Here is an 18,931-nt window from a genome sequence, read left to right as displayed (position 1 = left end):
ACTGCAACTAATATCCAGCAATTAGCTGCTTTATGCCAATTGGTGATATGCCTTGTGCAGACTGAGTGAAAGCCTAATATGCAGCTGGCTCCCTTCCTGACAGCATAAAATTAAATAAATTAAAACACAACAAGTTTCACCTCAACACCTCAACTTCTTTACGTGCAGGGTGGCAGAGCACTGGAACAGCTGCCCAGGGAGGTCGTGGAGTTTCCCTCCCTGGAGACGTTCAAACTCACCTGGACATGTTCCTGTGTCACCTGCTCCAGATGACCCTGCCTTGGCAGGGAGATGGACTGGATGATCTCCAGAAGTCCCTTCCAACCCCAGCAATTCTGTGATTCTGTTTCCAAAGCCACCACTAAGTTAAAAGTGTACACGGATTAGTTTGTTGACTCCAAACACTCAGCCAAACTCTTCCTGCTGCTCACACACTCAATGCAGTGAGGGAGGGTTTGACATCACACTTGGGCTGTAATCAGTGTCCAGGAGGCCTAAGGCCTGTATGGGACTTAACAGCTTTCTGCAGGAAGAGAAGATTTTTGTGCACACATCAGTGCTGTGACCAAAAAGTGAGGAGTGACAAAAAAACCTGTTGATAGACACCAATAATAAGGCAATTTCAAGGTGCTGAATGTGCTCAGCTGTGTCACCCAATGGCCAAGCCAAGTTCAGGTTGGTGTTCGGGGTTCTGCCAGGTGCCTAGAATGGCTGGCAGGTACTTAGTGGCTTCCTTTGGCCCTAGATTTTTTTCTAGAACTAGATGACTGAATTCTTTGCATGAAGGTCCAGTACAAATCACAAGTTCTTCATTTCTCATTTTGAAAGAAAACTTGTTCCATTTTAGAGGTAGGGGAGTTGGTAAGTGACCATCCCAACCCCACACAGTTCAAGCATAACTTCCCATTCCCTGTCCAGTTCATACCAGCAGCCCTAAGTATGGCAGATGAACTAGCAGAATCCAAAAGCCAGGATGACACCTCTCAAACCCTCCTTTCCTTGCCCAATATGTGCTTTACTTGTCTGCAGTGTAAGACTGCAATGTCTGACTAGGTCAATTCCTTTCTTGTCATTTCTTAAGGAAAAGATGGGGCCTCTAAGGGATGAGCAGGGTCAGAGGTTCATTGCAGGGCTGTATGTGGAAATTCATGAGTCATCCTTCAGTCTCATTTCCAGTTCAAGCAAGAGTATACATGAGAATCATGCAGTCCTGAACTTACCCTCAGACATTCTTAAGCAAGCCAGAACTGTAGCTCTATCCAGCTTGTCCTTCACCATGCTGAATGCTGCTGCTTATGTGCAGCATGCTTCCAGATCTCCCAAGGCAAAGCATTAGTTGCCAAAATGAAACAACCTAGAATATGCTAACCAGAGGAAGCATCAGAACAAAACTGACTGGCTGCATAGCTCAGAACAGCAGTAAAAAAAACCAAAAGTCCCCTGAGGAATCTCTGAATGTGTCACTTTCAAATGAAAGATTGAAATATAATTCTTCTATTGCCACATGACACATCAGCTGTGACTTCATTTCCATTACTGTGTCTTTCAGGGACATGTTTCAGTGTCTTGTAGGGAAGTCTTGCCTCTATTCACAGAAATAGTGGCATCAAATGGGATCAATGCTAGTGGTTCCAATAATGTCAAGGACAGGGTTTACCCTAAAAAAAAAGATGGTGTTTACCCTAAAAAAAGATTGGGTACCTGGAGTGGGGGCAAGGATAAAGAGAGACTGAATAGCCATTTTGCTGGCTTAGTGTTGGGTGTGAAGTGCACTGGAATGCCCTTCTGCCAGGACAGGTATCTGTCAAAGGAGAACTGTTTGCTATAAAGGCAAATCCCACTGTCCCAGCTGAATGATAAGCACTGTTTGGATGCAGCAGTGTGTGGGTGTCTTTGCTCCCTTCAGCATTCTCACTCAGTCTGAGTGAGACAGTCTCATTATCATTTATGCAGCCTGAGCCATAATTGGGATTGATGTGACCGCTGTTTAACACAAAGCATTCCTTTCCCCTTGTAGAATAAAAGCACTTTACTTCATTTTGTTCATCAATGTATCGTGCAATTAATTCAGCCCTGCTTATTATATCTTGGGCTTGCATGTCATGCACTCAAGGGACTTAGAAATGTCTTAATGATCTCGTGGATGTGAAAACAATGAGGGCTATGACAGACATTATGCATTTGCACGTCTCTCACACCTATGAGATCTGGGGGCTGCTTGGTTTTTATCTCTGCCTTGTGCTGCTTGTACCTTGTAAATTGTCTCTGTTCCCTTCCCCAGGCTTGATAAAGCAACACAAACATGGAGAGAAAGACAAGCTAGCAAGTTAAAGAAGAGCTGCAGGGAGAAGCAGGCAATCCAGGAGACTGGAAACAGGATATGGAGATTTTTGTGACTAGAAGACTCAGCCAGGTGAGTTCAACTCACTGCAACTAATATCCAGCAATTAGCTGCTTTATGCCAATTGGTGATATGCGTTGTGCAGACTGAGTGAAAGCCTAATATGCAGCTGGTCCCTTCCTGACAGCATAAAAGTGAGGCTAATAAGGCAGAAATGCCTTCCTTTGCATTTTCAGGACACTCTACCCTTGCTGGGTAAGGTGAAGCAATTCCACAGGGAAGTAAAGGAGTTGATACAGTTGCTCCTGCTGTCCTTACCTGGTCCATGGGAATAGAGACAAGCTCACCCCTCATAGTTCTGCCCTTCTCACCCCTCTCTTGGGGTCTGCTCTGAAGGTAACCAAAGGCTGCAGCTGACAGCAGTGCCCCTGGCTATGGAGCTGAGAGCAGTGAAGGCACCAGCTCAGCACAAATACATATATTAGCCATGGAGCCTTTCTGAATAAGCAGTGAGGAAGGGCACATAGAATTTGCCTGGCTCTACAAAATCCCTTTTAAATCCCGGTGGACAATAGGCAAGCAGAAACATTACCTGGATTGGAGGGGAGACTGAAGGCATTTTGTAATGCTGGTGGGGAGCCTCCTCCTGCAACTTCACTGCAAAATGAGGCTATGGCAAGGTGATCTGGGGAGTGGAGAGGGTCACACTAATGTGGTATCTTGACAACCATACTTGAAAGTCCTTTCCAATCTCAGCAGTGAGAAGCTGCTCCTCTGATTTTCTAAAACCTAAGTAGAGCTTTGAGGTATCACTGAGGGACTACTCTTCAAGATTCACTGACACTCTAGAAAATGAACTGACACACCAGAAGTGGGTTTATGGAGTGCATATGCTCACTCAGTACATTCCAAGAAAACAACAGCCCTCATATTTTTTCTGATAAAAAGTATGCAAGCAATGTTTTTTCCAGGCTTTATGTAGCAGGGAGTGACTGGCATGGACGTGAACAATTTGGTGTAGCATGGGTTTGAAATTGAAGCACTTTCACACACTGTGGATTGACAACAGGGTAATTACTGGGGGAGGAAAGGAGGAGAGAGGGTTTCAATAAAACACCCCCAAGCTAAAATGAATGCAGACTCTTACAGACCTGAGACAGAATGATTCCCAAGTGTTTTAATTTGTGCTTCCACTCCTTGTCTCTCTTGCAGTCATAATTTTGAGAACTGCCAGCAACATCCCCAAGATTCAACAGCATTTGCAGAGCAGGCAGCTGCTGAGACGATTATGTCAAATCTGCACGCTGTCCTCTCTTTTTCATGTCTGATTCTCACCCTTGGAGAAGTGATTTAAAATTATGTGTAACCCTTGGACTGGCTGGTAACAGCAGTAGCTGTAGAGCAGGAGTTTGTGTGGTACTCTCTCACTCCTCTCTCTTGCATGCTCTGCAATTAGCTTTAAAAATTATTGCACAGAGCCCTGCTATGGCTGGTCTGGGCCCAATCCAAAGTCCTTTCAAGACAGTAGAAAATCCTGCAAGAGCTCTGGCTTAAAATCTCTGGGGGCAGTAGAGAAGCTGGGCTTGTGTGAATTCCTAATTTGAGTTTCTCAAACAATCCGTTGAGAAGAACATATAAATCAAGACTTGCTTCATATTTGTGTCCCTCTCTTGCTCAGACCTAATGCTCCCCAAAGGCAGAACTGTCACTGACTGCAGTGTGACTGGGACATACTGGGAAAGAGGGGGAAAGTTGCTGACCATAACCCAGAGATAGTATCACTCTGCAGCTGCCGTCGTGCCCTTGAGACAGCACAGAGCGGCACTAAAAAGCTTTGCTACACTCACAAGTGGGTTGGACTGGTTGTACAAATATTCCCCTGTGGTTTTACATCACAGGCTGCTCTTGCATTCCATACCTTGGCATGTTATTTACTCAACAGCTTTCCTTTGCTCTGCAATTGCGAAGTCAGTGGTTGATGTGGCTGATACATAATTCAGGCTGATTCTTTTCACGCTGCTGTGGCTGTGCAGCACGTGCCTGGCCCACTGCTCACCCTCCCCACCCCACCTCTGCAACACCACAGCTTCATTCAGAGGGAATGAGATTTGGTCACAGGCTCTCTTTCTGAAACTCCACTGTGAGCAATAAATCCAGTAATCCCATGATTTGATGGACAATAACTAACTCAATTTTCACTGACCTTACACATTTAACTAATCCCACCAATTAAGAATAATCTGTTCTTTATATTCAGAGTTAATAGCAGGCTGAAAGCTGAAAAAGCAAGAGCAGACGGAACAAGTCTCCTTTTGGCATCTAAAAGCTCTGGCTTAAAATTCAGACTTGCTGTTTGAGCCTGCTTGTAGTTGGATTTGCACCAAAGTCTTGACCAAAACACTGTCCATGATCCTACAAGGATTCAGTGTGTAGTGTAAGAGGCAAGGAATACCTGAATCACCAAGGATAAAGACCCTGCAACATTTCCTGCTTCCTTTCAGTTGCTCTGTTCCACCCAGATCTCGGCTCCTACCCTGGAAAGCACCACACTGTGATATCAAACCTGCTTTTGACAATGGCTGTGCATGTGGTTTTCATCGGTGTCACACGAGATGAGTGGCTGAGAGCTCTGCAATTGACTGTGATCAATTAGGAGCCTTTTTTCCCTTTATGCTTCCACTGACAATGACACTGGCAGCACCACCCACTATTCTGCATCTGGGCTGAGGGAGGGGCTGCATTGCTCTCCCTGGGTTAACAAACTGAATCCTTGCTGCCGTGGCATCGAGCCGGAGCCAAACCACCTTTTGTAACTCGTGCCTTTTGGGCTGAGTGTCATGCTGGAAGCAGAAATCTAAATAGCTACAAGCAACCCTGTGGTAGGTTTTGCCCAGATGCTCCTGTACAAATTCCTCCTTTAGCAGTGCAGGTCAGAACTGATGTTGTATTCACAGCACCTCTCTGTAGCCATGACTGGGCACTCATTATATTAGAGATGCAAAGTATTATGTTAGCAGCCTTTGAGCGAATACACAATGCAGAGTGACACTACAGCATAAACAGGAGTGCAAAATGGAGGTTTGCCTACATAAATGGAACGCAGAGGGGTTTAGGAAGGCTATGTAAAGAGGGTTCAGCACCAGGATTAATATTTCTATTCTTACAGAAAGTGCTGTACACCTCCAGGTTCTTCAATATGGAAGACGACAGAGCTATGTCCCCCCAGACATCAGGGTAGTGCAGTGTTAGCAGTAGAAAAGAATATTTTTACCAACTAACACTACTGCAGTTTAACACAGGTAGCCTGTGTTGCTCCAATATATCCCTGAAGTCAGCAACTAAGTATTAATATAAAGAAGTTTTAAACATCTGGATGCCTACAGCAGGCAGAAATTGTTAGCTGCAATATGAGTGAGGACAGAGGGAAGCTTGGATCCCCACCTTGTGTAGAGAAATTTTTCTATCAAGTAGCACAATTGCTCTGTGGTTACTTGATATCATCAGTGCTACCTGCTGACCAGCTCCCTTACTGGCTTTTCTGCCACATCCTTGGGTGCAGTCATAGAAGCAAAAGAGTTGCACAAAGGATATCTATCATATCTTTATTTACATATCATGGAAACACACATGCAACATGTCACAGGATTTACTACAATGGAACAGCCTGTCCCTATCTCCTGTTACCAAAAACTTTATTTTTGGCTCACTAGGAAAACTATCACTTCCCCAGAAAGCTCCTAAAAATAATCATTAAAAATAACAGACTTGGCAGGATAACTAAATGAGTGAGAGCTGCAGGCTGGGATGTCTTGCCACATCCTTGCAGAAACCAGGTGGTTCTCTGGAAGCAAGAAAGGAAGGAAGGATGGAGTGGGACTGGATGGTCCCAAAGATGACAGGTAGGAAGTGGCAGTGTGTAACAGCTGGGGAATATGTCTAAAGCAGTGAAAAGGGGAGAGAGCAAGAGCTCTGTCAGAGGGTCCTCCCTCATCTAGACAGCCAGGTTCCTGCTCACCCATTTCCCAGCTTTGATTCCATCTGGAGGCTACAAGTTTCCTCTCCTCTAGGAACCTCCAATCCTTAAGGGCAATCTACCTTTATTCTCAAGCAATAATTAAGGGGTAAAGTTTAAGCTCATATCTCCTTTACTATGAAGAATCTTCCACATCTTAACTCCTTTGAGAGGAAGAGAGGAAACTGCAGAGCCTGCTCCTGCCAGGACCATCAGAACAGGAGTAATGATCATTTCTTACCAACTGGGAGAGGGGGACCCAACTCAGTGGCATGAATGTGCTGAGGGAAGGCAGGGGGAATGCAGTCTGCTATGGAAAAGGCTGAGGCCACTCTATTTATAAACGACATGAGTTTCAGCCCAGCTGGAACCTGGCATGTCCAGAGCCTGCAGCTCCAGCCATTTGCTCAACTTCTTCCTCTAATTCCCATTGCTAGGTATGAACAGTTTGAGCCCAGCTCCCGACCCTCCGGGCAGGAGTCCCACCCTCCTAAACATTGATGAAAGATCCCTGCTCTCCGTTGGCCGACTCGGGCTCCACACAGCGCCCTTTCCTCCGGGTCACTCTTCGGTTCCGGTGGAATTTGGCGTAACAGCGGAGCCCTGTGGAAAATACACGCACAAGTGAGGAGGGACCGGGGCTCATGCAGCAGGAACACCACACAGCCATCCCTCTGACAGACCCTGCTGCACTGGGGCCAGTCCCCGGGCTGTGTCAGATGGGGTGGCAGAGAAATGCCTCACATGGGCAGGGCGCTGCTCTCCAGGCCCTGGCATTCTGCTTGGCTCCCTGTTCTGGTTTGGGATTCATTGGTTCAGGCAGGTTTCACTGGCTTCTTGAAATACCAATGAATTATTCCAATTGTTTCCAGTGATTTTATGGAAGCCCTGCTTGGTTTCCCCCTATTACTTCCCATTACTGTCTAAGTGATCTCTCCATTGGGAAATTACTATAGACTTAATGTGCAGCAGCAACGGCTTGGGACCTCCCCTTGCTATTTATTTCCCTGAAGCTTCAAAAGAGGAGGGAAAAGACTTTGAAGTGCTATTACTGGGAGGTCTGATCCAAAGCTTACTGCTCATCTCCTTCAATTTGTCTGGTTTGGACTCAAAGTGCAGGGTTTGAAGGAAGTTATCTGATATAGCATTGATGAATACTAAGGGGAAAAAAGGCATTTTATTTGCAAAAACCATGAGTACATATTCTCCCATGGCAGTGGAAGGCAGTGGGAGCCTCTGGTCAGGGTAACTAATTGGTTGCTGGCACCAATAGATATATTTTTTGGTGTCTATTGTCTGACTTTGTTACACCAGAATGCATAGCTAGTTGGGCCAGACAGGGGTACAGCCTGTGGGTAAATAATTCTCACAAAAGCCCTGATTTTCAGTAGCCCAGGATCTGGACACTGGGCTTGGCAGGAGCTGAAACTGCAGCTCTCTTACCTTCCAGAGTAGGCAGCAGATAGCAACAGTGCCAGCACCCCCAGAGCAGGGTAGGCTGAGGATTTATAGCTCGTATAATGAGACAGCCCAAAACTGTCCTCAGCTGTACACCAGAGAGCCAGAGGATGTCCCAGGTCACAGAGCAGCCTTTTGGAGTGCATGTCCCTGGGCTACACTGAGACCAGCTACCTCAAAGTTGGGTTTGTGCCCCTCATTACCAATCCCCCCAGGGCAGTGTGGCCTCCCAGAAGGAGAGCACACAAGATCAGAGCTCTGCTCTTATCTAAGCCTCTTGTCTTATCTGGATCTTCCATCTCTGGGGATCTTTTTAATGCTACAGAGGATGCACATTTGGCATCAACTTATAACTAGCTTAAGGATAAAGCAGGGCCTGGGGCAGCCCTCATTAGGCTTGCAGAAACACTTTTCTAGGCTAATCTATCAGAAGGGCACCTCTGATGAGGACCTTCAGGTGTCACACAACACAGCCAAGGTGAAGACTATCATTTAACACTGCAACTCCAGGGAAGCTGCCTGTTTAATTGGGTAAAAACAGGTGAATGACCTGGTCAAATCACTGGTCACAAAACTTGGCAACCAGAGTTTTGTTCTGGCAGACAAGACCCAGTGCCTGGAGCTGCCTCAACCATGTTCAGTCTAGAAGAGTGCCTTTCAACATCTTTGTAATGCACCTGTCTAGCAAGGGCTGCTGTGGGTTCTTCAGAAACAGCTTTAAGAAACAAACGCCTGTGTCTTTCCCACATCTACTAAATTCTACAAGCTCAGCTGAAATTATCTCAGGAAAGACATGTTAGGCACAAGGTCATGCAAAACAGTCTGTTTTCATAGCCTGTGATACTTGAAAGCACCACTGAAGTGTTAATGTATTGTGGCCGCTTCGGTTGGGTTTGTAGATATGAGGATTTTTGTTTTCATGAGGGAAAACAAGATATCCTGGATGACTCAACAGCCACACTGTGAGTCAGTGGCAGGGAAAGGCTAAGCTAAGAGCAGCAGAGCTTAGCTCCTATTTTCACATACAAACCATTATTCCAAGTCAATGCTGTCAACTACAACGGGGGACAGCAAAGAGCTGGACTCACCTTCAGTGCACATACAGTCATCATAACACTTGTTGTTAAGGCCTCGATTGTGGGGTTTGCAGAGGTGCTCACGCAGGTCACAGCAAGAGCCTGCAACACAGGGACAAGGGTCAGCACAGCTCATGTACCCCCTTCCCTGTGGGAGTACTGACACCCCTGACAGCTCCATCACACAGGCATCATCTGTTCCTACAACGGCCTGGAGAGCCCTGCCCTTCCCTTGGTACCACTTCCTATCAGCAGCAGGAATCAGGATACATTTCAAACAATCCCATGTTTGGAGAAATGCCTCTGCCAAGCTGATCCTGACCTGGGAGGCAGTCAAGGTGGTGATCACATGGCTCCCCTTCAGCTGTCACAGTTTCATTTCCACTGCTGGGGCTCTTACTGCGGCGCTTTTCTATGGAAAAGAAACAGATGCTGACAGAAAATTTCATGCTGGTGTTTTCATTCTGGAGAGTATATTGTTCCAGGGTAAAAACAGCCTCAAACTTCTAGAGTTTGAACTCTAAACCTTCATAGTCTAATCTCCTCCCTCTTTTCCAACCCTCCATCTATCATTTTTCCTCTGCCCTCAAACTATGCATCCAAGATGAGAAACATTCTGAAACTGAGCATCAAACACAATCAGCATTATGCTGCTTTTCTCTTTCCCCACCACTATGATCTCATGTCCTTCAGCACATCTGGGAACACTAACCATGGGAGAAGCCTTACAAGGGTGACTTTTGGGAAAAAGGACAGGGAGGTTTAGCACCTTTCTTTTTAGCAGATGGCCACATTTCTGGTTTGAGATCCTCATAATCTGTCCAGTCAAAGAGTGCCATATCTAGGGTGGGCATCACATCCCCATCTTGCCTGAGGCGGGCCTGCAAACCGCAAGAAACCAGACAGACAACAGGTTACAATTCTGGAGTGACACTGAAGTCTTTGCAGATTTGTATGGTGCTTTTAGACATTAAAAAGGCCTTATGATTCCCCCTCCACCCCTGCCTTGTCTATTGGGGATTATTGGCATCTCATTTTCAAAAGGGAAGAGCTTTCCCTTGCTGCAGCTGAAGCCAAGAGGGAAGTTTCCACTGCTTCTATATGTGAGGACAAAAGGTGAGCAAGGAGCATTAGGATATGGTGGCTCTGCAGCCAAGGGCTCCTACCGCCTCTCTGGTCCATGAAGCTCAAGGGACATGGACAGATGAGGGACAGACAGGGCTTGGAGGGCCAGAGCAGTTACCAACTCTACCTGTGACCGTGGTGAGGTGGCTGGAAGAACAGGAGGCTCTTCCGTGGAAACAGCTTGGTCCAGGGCCGTGATGAGGAGCACAGTGGGAGTCAGACTTGTAGCTTCCTCTGCCTGGAGGTTCTGAAACTGTTCTTCAAAGCTTTCAGGTTTCTTGTACAGGGAGCTCGGCCCAGCATCAGGAGTCTTCCCTGCAGACGGCAACAGGTACAGCAGCATTGGCTTTCTCATCCCTTTTCTCTGAGTGCCATAGGTTTGAGCCAAAGGAATTCAGATTTCATCCATCCACAACCCTGAGCTGCTCTTTAGGCCAGTGCAAAACAGAGTACTGAGCTAATAAAGTGATAGATCAGGTCCAGAGTATATGCAGCTTGACTTTCATACATTTAAGACATATGTAATCACACCTTCTTGAAGGCATGTCTATCTCCTGCATAAGAAGAAAAAGATGTCTTCTTCTGGTCTCAAGAGTACAAAATGTACCTGTTTCACCATTTTTAAACTAATGGATTAAGCTGCTGCAAATACCTGTGAATATGTTCTTATTTGATTTTAGTAGTGAGTTATTTTAGCTCCTAAATTGAAATTTCTATCTTCACAGGCTTATCCCTGTTTTTCATAAGTATTAATTTAAATATAGACCTTAAGTTAAACCCAAGAAACAAGACCTGTTTGTAGTCTGCAAATATTGCTTCAAACCAGCTTTGTTGCATACTCCTCTTTATTGCTTAACATGAGTCGTTTAGTCAGTCCCCTGAGAAAACAAGAGAGCTCTTCTTACTGAGGTAGGGAGGAGTGATAGCTGGAACTCAGGGATGTGACACCCAGCTTGTCACATAGTGTAGACTGACATAAATTGCCTGGCTTTAACCGAACTCAAGATTTACCACACTGAGCAGAGCATACCACAGAGACACACACCCACAACCTGACCTGCAAAGGAAAGCAGTCCCAGCCAAAACCAAACAACATTTCAAAGTCATTAGTGCAATTTCACATGGGCAAAATTTATATTATTTTTTTTTTTTGTTCAGAATACAAGCTCTGATGAGAACAAACTGGTCTTCAAGTGAAATGGGGGGATTGTATTATTTCTAGTTCTGGTCAGGTTTTGAAGTCAGTGGAGAGACTGAGCACGGCTTGGACATGTTTGAACCATTTACTAAAAAAGAAAAATTAAAATAACAACAAAGCAGGCCACCCCAAAACAACCCCTCAAGTCCTGAGGACTCTCTAAGCTGCCCCTCTGAGGCAAACCAGGTCATTTTCACAAAATTACAGCCAGCACTGAAACCCTCTGGAGTTCTCCTTTTTTCTTGTGCCTCTTTTGTCTGGCAGATTTCTCCCCAGAGCAGGCACACGCTCCACACCCTCCACACAGCCATGTGGCTCAGCCACAGCTGCATCTCCTTGCCCTCACACCAGTGACACTCATTCCCAGCGCCACTCCATCCCCCGGAGCTCAAATACCTCGGTGGTGTTTCAGCCTGTCCCTGCGGCTGTTCCGCCGGTGCTCCCGGTTCTGCTTCTTCCCCCTCTCAGAGCCCGGGGACTGGTTCTCCCTCTCAGGATATGGCAACTCAAAGCCCAGGAACACATCCTTGTTCTGTTTCAGGGCTGCTGGCTGTCCCTCTGTCACCAGCTCCTCCACAGCTGACGCTCCACTGCCCATCCTGAGGGTCTCTTCCCCGGCCAGTCGCCCTCTCGAAGGCATGGCATGGACCCTCTCCTTCTTGGCCAGGCCATGCTTGTGGTGGTGCCCAATTCTGGGCTGCTGCAGCCACATCTCTTGGTTTTGAAGGTGGTTGTTGCTCTCTGGAACATTTCTGAGCTTTGTGCCAGGGTTCAGGGAGACTGCAAGACTGATGTCAGAAAGAACCAGCAAGCACAGGAAGAGGAAAGGAGAGAAGAAGGTGGAAGAAGTTGCCATAATCCTGGGTGCTCTGCCTCACCTGCAATTAAAAAAAAAAAAAAAAAGAAACAAATAAGCAACCAACGCTTAGGAAGAGTAAAGGCCATCAAGATTCAGTCCTAGGACACTTAGATGAAAAACACTATTATATCCAGAGCTGGAAGTGAGTTACTCCCTCCTTGGTTACCCTTCTCTCCCAGCCCTGGCTACAGCAGCTGAGACACACGTGCAGGGCCTGCAGGGCTGAGAGGTCCCAGTTTCATGTGCAAATGAGGCCATCAATCAGCAGGACATTTCCCTTTGATTCCTCACGACCCCCCCTACCCTCCCATTCACAGCCCACCATCTGAGGGGCTGGGGGGGGCTGGCTCCTGCTGGCCACAGTCTCTGAGCCCAGGCACAGCATTAGCTGTCTGGCCAGGGCTGTTTGCTGCCAGGTTGGCATCCTGGACCTGGCTGGCACTGGCCCCTCCTCACAGCTGGTTTCCTTGCAATGAAGATGTCAAGATGAACAAAACTGGGGGCAGATGGTGGCCTCGCAGGACCAGCAACAGCCCTGAGCAGCTCAAGCCAAAGACATTCACACACACTCACACACTGCTTCAGGGTGGCTGAAATTGGTCAAGGGAAGAAAAAGCACTGAAAATTTTGTGCTGATACCTCATGGCATAGCAGAGAAATAAATCTGCTGTCAGCAGAGCAGGGGATGCTGGTCTAAAGATCAAGAGGCAGGGAGGCAGACTGAGGTTTCTCTAGTTTGTCCCACTTTCCCTCCTTGACCCTGCACAGGTCACACTTCACCCCACCAGACGAGGCTGTCACTGGGAGGGTAATTTAAGTCCAAAGAATATTGAGACCAAGTCCCTCAGCACTGTGTCTGCAGACTGTTCTCACTGTTGTATTTTTGAAGGTCTTCCTTCATCCCTGTGTTTGTGTTACAAGACATGGCTTTGGGACATTGCACAAGTCAGAGCATTCTCTAATTAAGTCATTCTCCTCTGTTATTTCCCACAGAAAGGGGAAAGGGATTTGCAGCATTTCCAGTGCAGCCTTTCACTTTGGGGCAGCTTTCTCAGACTGTCCCTCTCACTCTGGGCAGCAGGAAGACATGCTTAAAGCCAAAGTTCCCTGCAACACTGACTGCCAAAAAACCAGGCCCATGCTTACACTTGAGAAATACTGTCAGAGTTACAGCCACGGTTTTTCACTCAACCTCCTCCCCTTCCTTCCTGCACCCCAGTCCCAGCTGCACCTGATTTCCATCTGTTCACCCAGTGAACCACTTTACTGCTTAATTGCAATGGTTTGCACTCCCTCTCCAGGTGCTTGGCTGTTTGACCAGCCATTGTCACCTGGGAAGGGCAGGTAACAACCTCTGAGGCCAATCTCTGAGCCGTTTTGTGGAGCTGACAGGAGACACCCTAAGAATAGCCTGGGCTCTTCCTTTGCACCTCTGAGACAGGTGTGGAGTGTTTTGAGTCTTTCGTGAGTGAAAGCTCTGCCATGATAGCAGCCCCAGCGAGCATCTTATGAGTTTAGAGGGAGATGCCTTTATCCTATTAACTGAAAAAAAGCTTGTTCACACATTCACCAGCCAATTCTGCCTTTCCAAGATTCCTCTCTGTTGTTGCTCAGAGCCTGGGAGCAAAAGTTTTCAGTTCAGCCCTGCCCTGGAAAGAGGTAGGCAGGACAGGGGCCTTTTCTTTATGCAGTGTCCGAAAAGCAGGTTCTTCTACTGGCCACAAAGGACAACAAACTGCTGCTTGATTTAGGAGGTGCTGGGAAGCTCATTTGCTGAAGGTATAACACTATGAAATAGTATTTTATTGGCAGCTACCTGGAACAAAGGAAAACCAGACTGACAGCTAAATCTATTAACAAAGCATATCAAGTCCTGCTTCAAAACCAATGGAAAAAACAGCAACCCAGCAACATGCAGGCTCTGCATGGGGTCATTTGTTTTTTCCCCAGACCATGGAGTCTTTGTTTTTTTTCCTAGGATTTTCTCTTTAAAAAAGCAGAGCAAACCAGCTGGATTAAGGCATCACTCAGAACAACTCAAAGAGCCAGAAAGAGCATCTTACCTTTTCATCTGCAGGCAAAATACCAAGAGGAGAGAACAAGTGCAAAGAGAGGGTGAGGGTGTCTCCAATCTCGCTCTCACAGACATGGGCCCTTTGATGGTGAACCTGACAGACACTAGCTGCACATTCTGGTTTTCAGCAGGAGCTTGGAGGCAGCTTAATGCTGCAGGGCAGTTAAACAGAAGGTCTGCTTCCAAGTGTAGGGGGCATTTATTTAAGCTGCCCAGCTGTCTTGTTGGCATGACAAGGGATGAAAGTGCAGCTAGAGCACACAGATTGCCTCATCTCTGCACTGGCAGAGGGGCAGGTTGACATGCTGTGTTACTGTCAGTGGGAACCTTGCATTAATAATGCAGACAAATACCTGTATTACACTGTTGTCAGGGGAGATCTGAGCTGTTTGCTAAACCAAACTGGTGCATGGCTAAGTTTGGGTACCTTGGGTTAATGCAACACTGCTGCACGAGAGGCAAATGAGTCTCAGCCCTCTCCTTAATCACTTGTTTCCATGCTGTGATCTACCTTTAACTTCAGAAACCTCTTCCTACCTCCTTCATTTTTCTTACCCTACCAAGGCTGTAAAATTCACACTTCCAGACACAGCTAGATAACAGCATCCCTAGTTCTCAGTGCTCAGGTTCCTTAATGTCTGAGCACCCAAGTTAACTTCACCCTCTCCTCTGGCAGGACCACCTAGCCCTGGGCTTGCTGATGTAGGTGACAGCAAGGCCCTCACACTGTGGTGCACCTTTTCTGCAAAGGTGAAATTCTGCCAGGCAGAAAGAAGCCTGGCCTTGTAAGGAGATGCCTTTCCTAAATTTCTATAAACAAAGAGACACGTTACAACAAGCCCCAAACCCATCCTATTCTTAGGGTTCATACGTTAGTAAAGGAAATAGCTGAAGTACTTGCCTTGCCAAGTTAAGCTGCCCCATAGTTCTTACACCAGACCTACCTCTCCCTTACTCCACCCCATGCCTGCATTTGTTTTATAGACCCTCAGGATTACAAGCCACCTGAGGCAGCAAATCTGCCTTCTCACAAGAACACCTGTACAGCAAAGATAAGGCCTTTGAGCTGCCCAGGGTGCAGGCTCAGGACTGAGTTGCAGTGCTGTCTCAGCCACTATTTCTGATCCATTTTGGGTTAGTAGTGGATGGTTACAATCCTGTAAGGGAAATTAGGTGTTTTTTTGCATATTGGGTAACTTTCCCTGTGGGAAGTCTCTTTCTGTGGACTCACTGATACCATTGCTATTCCTCTGCCCTCTGCTCATAATCCTGCAAGGCAGCCATGTACTGAGTAGGTACAAAGAAACTCGGGCATTTTTTCTCCCTATAAATACAGTTGTGTCACCTTGGCTCTGAAATAGGCTCTGAAACTGCCCCTGCTGCATTTGTTTTGTATTTCACAAAGCAGCAACATCAGATGATCCACCTTCATTCATGTATCTCACGTTATACCTGACAGCCATAGCTTTAACTTCTCACATATGTTCTTCATGTCACAGCCAAGAGGAACAAAACCCTTGAACTGAGAGACTGTCAAGATCCTTTAGCACCCCAGACTGCAAATGATGCAGTTTGTATGCTCAAGGGCTGAACCAAGCTAGACCCAAGCACGTATGCTGGGCCAGATTTCTTTTTGGCTCCGATAAGCTCAGTCTTTGGCAGACGTGCACAAAGATTTCCTGGACTCCAGACAATCCCAAGCTGCAGCAATAGACTGAGTGTGTGTGCATCTACATGGGTGTTGTGTGTATGTGCCTGTGTGGCAGGGATGACAGACAATAAACCCGGCTTCGTGTGCCAGGCTGCCTGTAAATAGGAAGCCAAAGGGTGATGGATGGGCTTGGGAAGGCCTGGAGCAGAATGGACGGGGTAGGCTCTATGGTAGCTGACATGCAGAGAGCTGGCTGGAGCCAGGAGGATGGCATTGTGCAGATAAATGAGATTTCACTTCCCTGCTGGGTCTCTTTCCATCTGTTTTTCTGTTTCTGGAGGCAAATGCTGGGAAGCTTCATAAACAATCTGCCAAGAGACCTTCCCATTTCTAAAGGCTCCCTACCAGCTTTCTAGGGTCCCCCAAAGCAGGCAGGTAATCTTACATTCACCCTTCTCTTTTCCTCCCCAGGGCAAAAGTAGTAACACTTTTATTCTCTCCAACACTTCTTGCATACTCAATTTATAGGGAATTTTTTTCCCCTGCTGGCACAGACATCGTTGGGATGTCAGAACTGCAGAATTCCCTGCTCACAGATCTCCAGTCCTTTTGGGTTCCTCTTCAGAGCTGCCCTCCTTTCTTAGGTTTCCTGTATCTGTTGTCACCTTTCCTCCTTACTTTGCCTTTCATATTTACCTGACTCCGCAGTTTCTTTGTCCCTCATGACTGTAGTGTGAGAGATTTCCCCTGATATTTAGGTTACTTGAATATTGTCCCCACCCTTTGAAACATCTGCTTTCCTTTGCCTGTGTTGTTTTCCCTCCCTCCCTGCCATCCCCAAACAGCACTCCATTGTAGAAAGGGGCCAATTCTCTAACACACTACTGGCACAAGAGACAGAACAGAGAGATTCAGGCTTGCAGGGGGTTAAGGGGTAGCTGTAGGTGCCCTTGTGCCTTCACAAAACATCTCCCTGGGGCCATTGGTATCCATGACCACTTGAAATGTGATTCACTCAACATCAGTTGAAAGGCTGGAGCTGGGACTCCCTCACTGGTCAGCTCTGGCTCTCTGCCCTCCTAATCAGGACAGAAGTGACTTGTTCACACAGCACGGCCCAGGGAACTCCCTCTCCTGCAGCTCAGGTTTGTGAGCTAGTCACTAAGTCACTGCTGAGCTCCAGCACCCTGGCTCTGATGGACACTGGACACCTTCAGGTTCCTCTCACCTTCAGCCACAGCTGTGCCACCCCTTCTCCTGAGTCTCTTCCCGACCTGCCCTGAGAGCTTCCCAGCACAACATCCTCCAGGGACAGAGCAGCCCAGCAAGCCACTGCATTGAAGGGGAAGAGGGGCACATGAATGAATATGCAGTATCCTCTGCTCTGCTTCCTCTGGGACTCCAAGGAGTGGCTGACATAGCCATCACAGGCAACCTGCTATCAAACAGAGTCTACTCTACCCAATAATGAGATTAAAATAGCAATGAGCCTGAGATTAGCATCCGAGATATAGTCGCTGGCTGTCAGCAGGGCAGAGAAGACTCTCCAGTTTCATGCACAATGCCTGGTGACAAATGGGACACAATCAATAGCAAAGGTCATTGCTCACCCGGCCGGAAAGCCCCTGCCAGTGTGACAGGGAAGAATGGGGGCAGATTTGCCCTCATCTTCTCTGGGGGGAGATGTGGATGTGTCCCGACTGGCAGAACAGTTGGGCTGTGCTTTCAATATTTTTCCTTGCATGACATTCTCACTTTGAACCAAACGTGTAGAATTAATACCTCCTTCTGCAAGGGAGAGGAGATGGGAATACAAAACCACTTCCATTAAACCCTCCAGTTGACGGAAGACTTCAGGTGTGAATTGGATAAGTGTCACTTAAATCCTACGTGATGAATTACCAACTGTAATAAGCCATTAACTTGTGCCAAATTGATTTAATTCAGAAATGAGATCTCACTTTTATCAACAGAGGAAGAGCAGAGAACAACTCGCGGGTGCCCAGGGGCTCGGTGCCTGGCAGCGCACGGCTCTGCAAGTACAATGACTTCGTGGGAAAAGCTTCCTTCGCCCCTCGGCAGCTCTGGCCGGAGCCGGGACATGCCCGTGGCGTGTGCGAGGGGCTCAGCCCCTGCGAGAGGGACGGTGCCTCTGTCCGAGGCGACTTCGCTCCCAGGGAAGGGCAGAGCCATCTCGGGAGGGGGCTTGCAGGACTCCCCGAAGTAGCAGTGACCCTGCGGGGCGCACGGCGCTGCACCGGGCGCCGAGGGACCCGGGCGGCAGCGGGAGAGCCCGAAGCCCGCTCCCGGCACGATGACAATAGGGCTGGCCAGAGGCACCGCGCCCCGGCACTGGCGCTGTCCGGGATCGGTGCTCGCTCGCACCGCCGGGCGATGCCGCCGCGACCGGGGCACCGCGCGCGTCCCGGCGGCGGCAGCACCGGCGGTCCCCGAAAACCCCGCTCTTTGTCTCCTCCGGGGCGCACGGAAAGTGGGAAAGTGCCCCCGCACTGCTTCGAAGCCCCTGCGAAGGCAGAGGGGAATCGGCTCGGCGGAGCATCCCCCGCCAGCCCCGGGGCTCGGGGAGCGCGGCGCGGGCAGCGCTGCCTTACCTGTCCGCAGGTCCGGGGCTGGCGGAGCCCGGCAGGCAGGGCAGGGCAGGGCAGGGCTGTGCGAGCGGCGGAGGGGAGGCAGTTCTGCCGGGGGCAGCGGGTGTTCAAACCCGAGAGCAGGAGGAGCAGGAGCAAGAGGAGGAGGAGACAGGGGGAAGGCAGTGGGGGAATGTGGAGAGGAACCGGGGACGCCGGGAATCCCGGGGGACTGGGGTGCATGGTGCGGGAGGAGGTGGGGCTGGGAGGGGCTCCGGGCGTGCGGGGGGCTGCGGGAGGGTGCAGGGGGGGCTGCAGGGCGCGGGGGTGCCCAGCGCCGAGGAGCAGGAGGTGCGGGAGCGCAGGGTGCTGGTGGCAGTAGCGGTGCCTGCCCCGGGCACGGACGGGGCAGACAAAGGACGGAGACAAAGGCGGGGCAGCCCCGGGGCAGGGGGGAGTGAGGGGGGCGCGGCGGGCTGGCCCCGCTCACCTGCGCGGCGGGGCGGGCTCCGCGCCCCCGCCCCCCGCAGGGGCTCCCCGGCGTTACGG

At 48.6% G+C, this 18,931-nt stretch overlaps 1 protein-coding gene across 1 annotated transcript; it reads right to left on the bottom strand.

The window, feature by feature from the left end:
• Window positions 1-5,926: 5,926 nt before the first annotated feature.
• DRAXIN (dorsal inhibitory axon guidance protein) lies at window positions 5,927-18,611 on the bottom strand. The gene is made up of 7 exons (XM_027658303.1): window positions 18,407-18,611; window positions 11,607-12,088; window positions 10,140-10,327; window positions 9,657-9,768; window positions 9,210-9,299; window positions 8,900-8,989; window positions 5,927-6,956 (listed from the first exon to the last, which is right to left on the bottom strand). Exons 2-7 carry the CDS (start codon window positions 12,064-12,066, stop codon window positions 6,844-6,846), a joined length of 1,053 nt encoding a protein of 350 aa, XP_027514104.1. The 5' UTR covers window positions 12,067-12,088; window positions 18,407-18,611; the 3' UTR covers window positions 5,927-6,843.
• Window positions 18,612-18,931: the final 320 nt, after the last annotated feature.

This window comes from Corapipo altera, unplaced genomic scaffold, assembly GCF_003945725.1.
Source record: "Corapipo altera isolate COAL_440 unplaced genomic scaffold, ASM394572v1 301, whole genome shotgun sequence".
Taxonomy (NCBI): Eukaryota; Metazoa; Chordata; class Aves; order Passeriformes; family Pipridae; genus Corapipo; species Corapipo altera.
Note: the sequence above shows the minus strand (reverse complement) of the source record. Positions and strands in the feature narration are given on the sequence as shown.

Coding starts and splice junctions, on each gene's coding strand:
- DRAXIN (XM_027658303.1), bottom strand. CDS start 12,066: ATGGCAACTTCTTCCACCTTCTTCTCTCCTTTCCTCTTCCTGTGCTTG. Junction 9,769..10,139: donor CCACCTCACCACGGTCACAG/GTAGAGTTGGTA, acceptor TGCGGTTTGCAG/GCCCGCCTCAGGCAAGATGG. Junction 9,300..9,656: donor GCCATCTGCTAAAAAGAAAG/GTGCTAAACCTC, acceptor TCTTTTCCATAG/AAAAGCGCCGCAGTAAGAGC.